General features: G+C 44.9%; 1 protein-coding gene across 1 annotated transcript in view; it reads right to left on the bottom strand.

Moving 5' to 3' along the window:
- Window positions 1-1,237: 1,237 nt before the first annotated feature.
- CCBE1 (collagen and calcium binding EGF domains 1) overlaps window positions 1,238-11,729 on the bottom strand; it is a 212,080-nt gene continuing 201,588 nt past the window's right edge. The window contains exons 7-11 of the mRNA XM_012804284.2: window positions 9,836-9,956; window positions 4,471-4,610; window positions 4,335-4,370; window positions 3,574-3,609; window positions 1,238-1,664 (exon numbers count right to left, since the gene is read on the bottom strand). Coding sequence (XP_012659738.1) covers window positions 1,431-1,664; window positions 3,574-3,609; window positions 4,335-4,370; window positions 4,471-4,610; window positions 9,836-9,956 — 567 coding nt within the window. The 3' untranslated portion in view covers window positions 1,238-1,430. The remainder of the gene's footprint in view (window positions 1,665-3,573; window positions 3,610-4,334; window positions 4,371-4,470; window positions 4,611-9,835; window positions 9,957-11,729) is intronic.

The raw sequence follows: 11,729 nt of genomic DNA, 5'->3' as shown, positions 1-11,729 counted from the left end.
TTTTTTTTTTTTTTTTTTTTAAAGATAGAGTCTCCCTCAGTTGCCCTGTGTAGAGTGCTGTGGTGCCATAGCTCACAGCCACCTCAAAATCCTGGTCTCAAGACATCCTCATGTCTTAGCTTCCCAAGTAGCTGAGGCTACAGGCACCTGCCATGACATCTAGATAGCTTTTCTATTTTTTTAGTAGACATGCAGGTCTTGCTCTTGCTCAGGCTGGTCTTGAACTCCTGAGTTCAAGCAATCCACCTGTTTTGGCCTTCCAGAGTGCTACCGCCCAGCCCAACATAACTTTCAATAAAGCATTATTCATAGTATGGTGGCAGGCTGGCTGGCCCAGACAAGGACTTCTCACACTCCAGGAGGGCACATTTACCTGCCACTGCCAGTATGGCTTCAGTGGGATCATTGCCCAGTGTCCCCTCTTCCTATCTGCCACCAACCTCCTTGCAACCTTGCGTCCTACTGTGGATTGGTCCAGCCTGAATGATGGCCTTATAGAATCTCTGGGCACATAATCAGAACCAGGGGTTCTGCACCTGGCCCTGAGGGTCAGCCACCTTATTTAACAAATACTCTGGTTTACAGGGCAGCCCCACTCTTGACCAAATAGCTTTAAAATGTCCTAGTTCAAACCCAGAGTACATTTTGATCTAATGTGAATCAGGGCATATCCGGCCCTGTTTCTCAAAAAGATTTGTTCTTCTCCAAATAGGATACTTCTGAACAAGCATGACATGAACCTTTAAGCTACCATATCTTAATTTTAAAATATGGCAACCCAAATGACAGTAAACATGTGACTGTAATTCTTATCTCCTTAATTTTCTCTTTTTTAAAAAAATGGAGAAACAACACTGATAAAAGGACAGAATCTTTAAAATCTTTAAAATCTTTAAAATCTATTAGACGGACAAGAAAAAAGAATTCTCCACCAAGGTCAACCTACATGGTTGTCCTCCCCACTCCTTTTTCATTGAAGAGCCCTAATTTTGATACCAGAAGAATACGTCTATTTTGTACACCCTCTTATTATTTTTTTAGAAATAGCCTCACATTTTCTTAGAGCTCACCTTGCCATTTTTCTCTCTTTGGTGTTCGGCCAAGTTTGAAGGCATTATCAGAGTACTAAACTCAAATCCAGAAGTTCCAGAAAAAGTAGTCTGTAAAAGAAAAGTCCCCATGCCAACCATCTCAAGTGACTCTGAGAGAGAAGCCTGTGGATCAGTCACTCCCTCCCTCACGTCTGTGGTGGGTGTCAGGGGACTCGAAAATGGTATTTGGACAAAGAGACACAGGGAGAAGTCAGGAGAAGATTAAAGAAATAGATCTTTCCTAGGTTTCCAGTGGTGTTTTTCTTCTCTAAAGATGACTCAACCGCAGTTGAAAACGCTCTTCTTTCTCTTCCTTTGGGATGAAGAAGCCAGGCTGTGCTAGGGATAAAAGTCTGTGGGGGCTTCCGAGTCTCTTGTCTCAGTTCTCCTCGGGGGCTCATCTCCAGAGCCCAAGTCCATGGTGTCTGGGTAGCTGGAAAATTCCTGAGGTAAAGGGAACTCCTCTGTCGAGGAGTGAGTCCGGTGCCCGAACACCTTATCCTGCAGCTCGGCGATGTCATTGCGGAGGTCAGCCAGCATGAGTAGGAGGAAGTCGAAAGAGCCGGGGGGTCCCTGCACACACGGAGGGAATCGAAGCTAGAATAGGACAGACAGCAATGGCCCTCACGGGCTCCGTGATTCGCTAGTTCTGCTGCTTCCCTGATTCCTGTACCCCATGGAGTAAATGTAAGGACACTGTAGGAGCTGGGGAGGGGGGGGTCTACCAGGGTCTTCTAGTCTTCCATCTCACACATGAGCTTTGGAGACACATGTACCTCTCCTGCCTCTAACCCCAGGCTGTATCAAAACTGGCAGATGAAATAATATGAGACTCCCTCTCTTAGGTTACTTTCCATAGGAATCTGGGAGATACTCATGAAGGCTGTAGAGTGGTGGTTAAGAGGTGGGGGTTCTACTGGGGTTGCATCCCACCTCTGCCACTTGGTAGCTGTGTGGACTCAAGAAAGTCATTTCCCTTCCTTGGGTTTAAGTTTCCCCATCTGTAAACTGGGGATAATAACAGTCTCAACTTCACAGGGGTTCACAGGGTTCTAAGTGAGGATTTAAATGACTTAATATAATAAATGTTCAAAATGTTCTGTTATTTTTTAAAAAACAAAGTTATTAAGATGTTTACATGATGGCTAACTTGTTGCAAACTTGATGACATTGAGAGTATGTTGTCAGGATGCTCATGAACTTGGAAAGGTCTGAACCAAACCTTCCTAGTTTTTCCATTTATACTGTATTTAGTAAGTCTTAATTTCCATGGTGTGCTGTGTGGGGCATGATAAAAAAAAAAAAGTGAAAACATGCAAGGTCTGGACCTATCAGAGCACGTAGTAAAATTGTTATCCCCACACCACAACCACCGCTGCTGCGGCAACCACCTTAGAAGCAGTGGCTGACCCCGTTAAGCACTTAGGCACAGTGCTCTGACACCATTTGACCCTCACGATAACCCCTAGAGGTATGGCAGACCAGATTCCACTACAGTCTCTGTACAGTTGGTGACATGAATGCCCAGAGATGTTAAGTGACACACCTGGGGTCAGAAAGCTAACAGGCAGAAGAGTTGAGATGGGAACACACTCCTCCCACCTCTGGGGCCATGGCTTTTGGTCTTCAGAAATGACACTGACTTCTTCAGCAGCAGTGAAATTGCTTGAATTTTAATTTTCTGTGATTCTTAGATACTATTAATTTTCCTTCTTTCTTTTTTTTTCTTGTAGAGATAGAGTCTCACTTTATCACCCTCAGTAGAGTGCCATGGCATCACACAGCTCACAGCAACCTCCAGCTCTTGGGCTTAGGCAATTCTCCTGCCTCAGCCTCCCAAGTAGCTGGGACCACAGGCGCCCACCACAATGCTTGGCTATTTTTTTGCTGCAGTTTGGCTGAGGCTGGGTTTGAACCTGCCACCCTCGATATTTGGGGCCAGCGCCCTACCCACTGAGCCACAGGTGCCGCCCTACTAGTTTTCATTTTTAATCTCCCAGACCTAATGATATATGCAACTCATTTCTTCTCCCAGCATTCCTACATGCCTTTGCACTTTCTGGACATGCTGGTCACCAGGCCTGGCTAGGTTGCAGTGGTAGCTAATTGCCCAAGTATTCAGGGCTACAACTTAGCCCTCCCCAGATTTCTGTCCTAGTCCTTTCAGATGTTTTATGATATACTTGGAAACAGACTCATGGCATATTGGGGTTCTGAACCTTAAGTGAAGACATTCTAAAGGAAGATTAGCTGCGATAAAAGAAAAAACGACAGAAAACAAATTTAAAAAATAAATCCAAACCAGTTGCTCAAGGTCTCCATAACTCTTCCTGGAGTTATGGAACCACAGAGCTCCATTCAGGCCAGCTGAGTAATGGCTGGAAGGAAGAGAGTTTGCTTCTAAGACCAACTTATCAGCTCATTAGAGCTGCGTCCCTGGGGACAGTCCCACTGGAAAGGACGGACAGATAGTGCTACTTACTGGAGACCCTCTAGGCCCAGGCGCTCCTCTCTCTCCCTAAAAACACAAAGGTCAAGGTTAGCTTTCTGGGCCACAAGGATGACACCATCATGGTCTCTGTTTATGTACCCATCATAGCCATTTCCCTACATAAAACAAATATTTGCTACAGAAAACACATGTAGACTAGAAGCTGGACTCAAGGGATCACTTACTTAAACAGAACTGGTTGGGGCAAGTGTCTCTCATTCTGAATTTCCCAGAGGCCATATATTTTCAAACCGTATCTGACAAGAGGAATGTTTATTTCCAGGCAGCGTGTGGAATAACAAGACACTTCTAAAGTAACTCACACTGACTTCTTTACGAGGCACAGAGCAGGCGGCTCTCAAAGTACAACTGCTACCCACTTGCACTGAGCAGAACTCCTCCTGTTCTTGACTTGAACGTCTCACAGAAGTGGGAACACATGAAAAACAACCCTATAAAACGACGCGGGGTAAAGAGAAAAACACACGTGACTTTCGGAACAGAGAGGCTTATTTAAAATTTATAGCGGTCGTTTTTCCTAGGAGTCATTTTTTAGGGTTGGTTGCACATTCTCAGAAAATAGCTTTGTAAATTTTGTTCCCAGCTTTAGGAAAAAAATGTTTATTTGTGCCTCAACTGTGCCACAACGCCAAATGGGGATGGCAAATAGTGCTGGTTGAGCCTGCCTGGATACCTGCACAGCAGGTCAAAAGGGAGAAGCCGTTGCTGTATGGACCGCTCACAAGACTTACCTTAGAACCGTCTCTTCCGGGCGCTCCTGGGGGGCCCTACAAGACAAAAGGATCCGGTTGAACACAAAGCAAAAAGCATGGGTCAAGGACACACTTTCCCCAGCAACAGTAAGTGGATGTCTGATAAGATACTGACCACAGGGCCCCTCCGGCCTTGCTTAATGTGGGACAGATCAGGAGATGGTCCCATGGGTCCCATTGAGCCCCGGGGGCCGGGCTGCCCAGGAGGGCCTGGCACACCGGGGAAGCCTGGGCTCCCCTTTGGTCCTGGTGAGCCTGTAATCAAAGAACACCTTATTAGCTCAAAGCCCCTATATAAAAAGGACACAGGGCCCTGGCTGACGAGAGCCCAGGGCTCCTGCAGCCCCTTCTCTCTGCACTCTGCCACCTGTCTTATGACAGCTCCCCTAGGATGTCCCACACTTCAACTTCAATGACTTCCCTGTCTTCCTTTCTCTTCATGGACCAAGAGTCGCCTATCCATTCACATCAGGAACTTGAATGCCTTCCTATGTAGTTCCCTATTTCTAACAACCTCCATATCTAGTGACCAGCTCCTGTGCATTTTATCTCTTTAACATCATGTGACTGGACTGCCTGCTCCATTGCCGTTCCCTTGGTCACAGCAGAGTGGCAGCCACTACCGCAGGGTAGGGGCTACTATAGCTGGACAGCAGGCAAGAGGACAGGTGTTAGCATCAGAGAGACTGAGGCTGGAATCTTAGACAAGGTGCTTGAGCTATGTGAGCCTTAGTTTCTCATCTGTAAAGCTGGGCTGATAAAAGTCTTCCTTATAGACCAGTTGTATTTTTAATAAATGAGAGTTCAGATACACACAGCCCATTTAGCGTAACACGTAACAACAAATGCTAGGCCTTCCTTATGTTTGCCTCATCTCTAGTCTCTGCCCCCCACCAGTCGGGTTCAACCCTCACCCACTCTTCACATTTATATGAACAACAAATCTACAACAAGGTTCACTATGTAACTTCCCTACTTTTAACCCTTTGATGCTGATCACTGGATATAGAGTTATAAGTACTCTTAACATTAAAAAATTGGGAAATCTCATATAAAAATCTAGGTTTCTGGCTTCAGTTTGAAACAGGAAGAAACAAAACCTGGACTGCAATTCTGCCGCAGCTCCACCCACGGGAGCTTTACAGAGGGGAGGGGCTGCGCCGGGATGGGGGATGTGCTTGGTCTCTGGTTTGGCTCCATCTCCTCACTTCCCAGTCTCCCTTTACATCACTGTCTTTGTAGATGTTGAGGGGCGTGTGTGTCTTCCTTCTTTATAAAGGCCTAATCAACATAGCACTGGGAGCACACCACGTTTAAGAATCAGCTATATGACGGCTTTTGTGCCAGGTTAGTTTGTATGTGTGCCAGGATCCAGTCATAGCCCCTTGTCATGGAGGATGGTGGGGAAGAGACCGAGGTCTCATCTACTTTGAACTACAGCACAGAGAGTTGTAGGGAGCCACTATCGGGTGGGCAGGGCTTGCAGCAGGGGCGGAGGCATCCCCTGGCTTCTGTGTGGGGCACAGCATGTCTGCCACATAGTGGGGGCTCTGGCTAATTCCACGCTGCCTCCTCAAAGCCCATGGTTATGACAGCTGTCTGGCAGGTGCAGATATCAGCACATTGACCTCTACATTGGGCCTTGAACATCAGCCAGGGAGTGGTAACTTTGAGAGCATTAAATAAAATCATGATTAAAAAATGTACAAGATAAAATGTGCCTTCTTGGCCTTTTTTATATGTACAGTCCAGTCGTATTAAGTACAATCACATTGTTGTGCAACAGAACTCTAGACCAACTTCATCTTGTAAAACAAACTCTGCAGCCACTGAACCACTATCCATTTCCCCCTCTATTTGGCCCCTGGTAACCACCATTCTACTTGGTGCTTCCATGAGTTTGACTATTTTAGATACCTCCTATAATCACACAGCATCTTTTTATTTGGCCAGCTTATTTCACTTAGCCTAATGTCCTTGAGACTCATCCATGTTGTAGCATATATCGGAACCTCCTTTTCACAGGTGAATAACATTTCAGTGGATGCATATACTATATGTTACTTTTCATATAGTGCACATTCATCTATTGAGAGACACATGGTAGCTTCAATGACTTGGCTACTGTGAATAGTGTTGCTATGAACATGGGTGTGCAAATCACTTGTCAAGATCCTGGGTATATACCCAGAAATGGGGTTGCTGGATCACAATCTTTCAGTAATTCTTTTTTTTCTTTTTGATATTGTCTTGTTATAGTACCCAGTCTGGTCTCAAACTCCTAGACTCAAGCAATCTTCCTGCCTCAGCCTCCCCAATATCTTTAATTGGGGTGGGGTGGGGGGGACCCCATACTGTTTTCCAGAAACTGCACAGGGGTTATAGTTTCTCCACATCCTTGCTGGTACATGCTATTTTCTATTTTTTTTTTTTTTATAATGACCATCCTACTGGCTACGTAGGATGATACTGGAGTCCTGGTTTACATAACAGCGTTGAGCATCTTTTAACATGCTTCTTGGCCATTTGCACATCTTTTTTGTATAAATGTCTTTTCAAGTACTTTGCTTATCTTTTAATCATGTTACTTTATTTGTTGAAATAGTTTTTTATAAATTCTGGATATTGATCCCTTATCAGATATACAACTTGCAAATATCTTCTCACATTCTGTAGGTTACTTTTTCACTCTGTTGACGCTTTCCTTTGGTATGTGGATGTTTTTAAAGTTTGATGTAATCCCACTTGTCTATTTTTGCCTGAGCCTTTGGGGTCATATCCAAAAAATCATTGCTCAGTACAATGTCATGACACTTTGCTCTATGTTTTCTTCTAGGAGTTTCACAGTGTGGGGTCTTATATTTAGCTCCTTCATTTATTTTGAATTAATTTTTGTGAAAGGTATAAGGATCCAACTTTATTCTTTTGCATGCAAGATGACACTAAGTTTTAATCCCTGTTTTAGAAAAATTGCCAGCTCAGTAATGCACGGGGTATGTCTTACGCATAAGCCCATTCTCAGAGAGTCCCAGCTACATAGCAGGTTGCTTAGTAAATGTTTCTTGCTAAATGACTGCTTTGAAGAGACTGAGTTGATTTTTGTGCTAAATGTATTCCTCATAATTGTCTTTTTCAAATGCAGACAATATTACTTTTTGATCTCACCTAACCCCTACCATTAACAGAGCACAGTGACAGAACGGAATGACTCTCAGGCTCCACAAAATGAAACCAAGAAACAAAGACTTTAGACATTTCATATTTAAAGAAGTCTTTTCTCATGCAAAGAATAATTAAGCCAAAGTTAAAAGCAATGTTCCATCCAACCATGTCTTAAAATCCCTCTCAATTCTGGTTCCAGGTACATCCTGAGAGAGTTTATCTTGGAGAGGAGCCAGATCCCTCCTGTATTTAAACATTTTTACCCCCAGTAGCACAAAGACAGGCCAGGCATACCTTGACTACTGTGAATAGTGCTTAGTAAATGTTTAGCTCAAAGAGATACCTTACCTGCATTTACACACTCAGTGAACTTCAGTATGTCAAGTGCCTTTACAATGTGGGACTCTGATGCACAAGTGGCAGCTTCTTATACATAGCAGTGGGGGCCAGAGGGCAGCAACCACTCCTCTACCCCCAAGGCCAAAGGATCCCAACCTAGTGTACTTTCCCATGTGGGTGCTGCTCTCTGGGATTCATGACAGGCCTCAGGACTGGGTTTTTATTTAAGGATAAGAGAAATCCTATTAGCTTTCCAGCTGCCCTAATAAACCTCAACAGAGGGACTCACAAACCTAGATGAGCAAGAAAGAAACAGGACTAGAATTTCTCCATGCAAAGGCCAGGTCCACAGCAAGAGCTCATGCATTCTCAATAGCTCTCTGTTCCAAGAAAGAACCCTGGACAGCTCAAACCACATTCAAACCAGACGGCAGGCCTGGAGAAGAATCTGGCTAGTCACTTACTATGTACACCACAGCCAATGATTCTCCTACTCCTGCAGCTGTCCTCGCTCTAGAGATATCCAGACTGGCCTGGCGAAGACTCCCTCCAGGGAAGCAAAGCAAGAACATTTTCTCAGAGAAGGACAGAGGTGGCTGTGCTAGAATCACTTTGTAAGGGAGAGACCTCACTGTGTAAGGGAGTCTGCCTAGTAGCAGCACAGGGCTGCCTGTATGAGGTATCTGCTGGAGAAAACTCCACCATGACCCACAGCACCTCAGGCTAAGGGAGTCCACAAAGGATGAACCAGTTCTTACTCTCTACAGAGACCCAGGCCTGTGTCTGATGGAAATCAGGAGATTAAGACATAAATGAGGAGAACTTATGAAAAGCAACTAGGACCAAGTCCTTTGGGAAGAACTCTGAGCCTTTGTTCTTGCTGACCTTCTAAACTAAAACCTGCCATGTCCTTCCTGCTTGGACAAATTCTACCACTCTTCCATGTCCAGATGAAACCCTCTAAATCCTTCTGACCACTATAGTCTACAGTGATCTTTCCCTTCTTTAAGATTCCAAAGCAAGAAACCTCTTGGGGATATGTGGATCCATTTTTACTCTATCTTGTCTTTTCAATTAGACTGGCAGGAGGTTATTCACAACACCTGCCATGCTGCTGAGCAGTGATAATCAGGGTTTCAAATCATTTCTAACACTGATGTCATTTTCCTTAGTGATATGAAAGAAATCTATTGATCTATATATGGATAGACTCAAAATATACAACACTTTTAAAAATGATGAAATGACAGGGCATTTGGGATTTTCTTCACATTAATAAGGGCTAGTTTTCAAAACAGAATGCTGAATAAAAGCAGCCAGACAAAAAGAACAAATACAAAAAGATTACATTGATATACAACTCTAGAACAGGTAAGATTATAGTAAAAGAAAGCAGGTCAGTGCTGGCCTAGTGCTGGGGGTGGGGGTGTCAGACTGTTTATGGACACAAAGAACCTCTGTATCTTGACACAGCCATAGGTTGGGAGTTCCATGGGTGAGTGTATTTGTCAAAACTCATCCATCTGAAATTTAAATGGGTACATTTTGTTATATACAATTAATATCTCAATAAATTTGACTTAGAAAAACATAGAGCTAGGTATAAAAATATAGATGGTATGTTAACAAATAAGAAAGGTGGAAAGAAGATTGGGGCATCATGGGAATGAGGCTGGGCCTGAGTGTTTAGAACTGAGCGATGAGCCCGGAGGGGTTGATAATTCTGCTTGATTTTTATATATGTTAAAATTTTTCCAGAATAAAGTTAAACAGTTTTCAGCTTGTTTCTCTATAACTTAAAAATGATCTTTTGGAATTTTATCCAATCCCAGGACAATGACCTATTTCTCCTAAATTTCTATCGGTTATGACAGTTTCTCAAGCTTGAGGATCAATTTCCCAAGGTCTTCTCTGTGTGCGAGCTTTCATCAGGCCTTTCCTGGAGACTATCCCCTTCCGGTGAATTTCTCCACACTCACCAGGAGGGCCTTGGCCGCCAGGCAGGCCGGGAGGTCCTGGAAGGTATGTGTTTGAGGCCAGCACCTTGTCACCAGTGATGTACTTGCCCAGGTCAGCAGCATTGTTGGGGAGCAGGGCAATCTGCAGAGGGAACAGGAAACCTCGGTCAGGAAGCAGGAGCTCTACAACAGGGAGACTCTGCATTTGTGCTGCTTGCAGAAGCTTCAAAGTCTTGTGACACACACACAGTTTTACTACAGCTGGTTAGAGCCCAAAGGACTGTAAAGAACCTCTTTCTAACCTAAAAACAGCTTACAGGAGGTCACTCAGACAGCAGTAAATTTAGATAGGCTCCAGACTGCCTAGACACCAGTAGAACTAATTACCATGATTAATAGGGTGTTTCATGCTCTCAATTTGTTCGTTACTTTATGTCTCAAATATTAGATAGCTACAGTGTGCCAGGCCTATGCTTGGTTGTGCAGCTACAATGTGACTGAGACATGGTCCCTGCCTTTAACAACCCTCAGCCTCACAAGACAGGCATGGTTGACGAGAATGTGTTTGATCAGGACAACTGGGTAATAGTGACTGTGGTGGTTTGAAAATGTGTCCACAAATTCTTAGACACTTCTCCCTTCAAAGGTGGAGACTCCTTTCCCACTTGCTGAGGGTGGGCTAGATTTAGCCACGTGCCAGAAGCCATGGTGAGTAGCTTCTGAGACCAAGACTAGGAGGCACTGAGGCCGTCCTGGCTCACTCATCCTAGGGGAAGGGAAGCCAGAGGACTTCCCAAACAAATAATCTTTGCATTCATGACATGAGGTTACGTCTGTGAAACCACTGAGCTTTTGGTGAGAGTAGAATGCTAGACACGCCTCCATTCCCTCCCTGGCAAAGGGAACACTGACATCCATATCCATCTACAGGGCTGTGAGGATGAAGAGAGGAAATGTTCATAGGGTGCCCAGGTTTTCGTACAAGGAAAACTATGGGAAGGCGTGGGGGTCTTCAGCTGTATCCCTGTGGTCCGGCATGAAGAGCAAACAGGCATGAGGCTGGTGGGGCTGAGCCCGCTCTTCCTGCCCAGCCTTCCTCACAACCCCTGCCAGGCAGGTGCCAAGCGCTCCTTTCCTGAGATGGCCTATTTGGGCCTGGGATGGTCCCTAGTCATATGTTTTTTCCCTCCGTCTTAAAGTTCCTACTGAAACCCACGCAGCTCGGCATACGAGGATACTCAGACGACAGGCAATTCAAAGCTGCTTTAACACCTTCTTCCAAAGAGTTCCCTAAGTGCCCTGGGACTTCTCAGCAAGCACCGTTAGAAAGCTTAGCTAGCCACTATTCAATTTTCCCGTGAGCATTATTCAGAAACCAGTTGGGGTAACTGTAAGAAAGGAAACTCTGTGTAAGCTGAAAGTTTTGTTTGCACAATTTTCAGGTCAGGGCTCCTAGCGCAGAGTCACCTGTGGGACATAGCTGTGTTCCTAGGAGTTATTTAAACTGGAGCTAGTGTCACTGTGCACAGCAACAGACTACCCCAACCTGCGCATGGGTGGTTGCCACCCTGGGATGGAAGGGGGATTGAACAAAGGAAAGAGGGAGACTTAAGTGAATCTGCTCTGGTGACAGGCCAGTGGGTCAACATTGGCAAGTCTAATGTTGGTTTCCAGCTGCAGCCTGAAACGCGGACCCCACCACGGGCTTCAGCAGTAGGCAGCCTTATATTTAAATCTCAGCCCTGATGCTTTCTACCCATGGGATCTTGAGTAGGCTACATAATCCAGCTTGTCCAACCCATAAAGCACAGGTCATAACATCCACCTACAAGGGCTGCAAGGGTAAAGTAAGACGTCTTCAGCAGGCCTGGCTCAGTAACCACTCATCATCACAGCGACAGCAGGAACACTCTGC

Source organism: Otolemur garnettii, unplaced genomic scaffold (genome assembly GCF_000181295.1).
Source record: "Otolemur garnettii isolate 467f Iridium unplaced genomic scaffold, OtoGar3 scaffold00027, whole genome shotgun sequence".
NCBI classification, from domain to species: Eukaryota; Metazoa; Chordata; class Mammalia; order Primates; family Galagidae; genus Otolemur; species Otolemur garnettii.
This window is presented reverse-complemented; position numbering and strand designations above follow the sequence as displayed.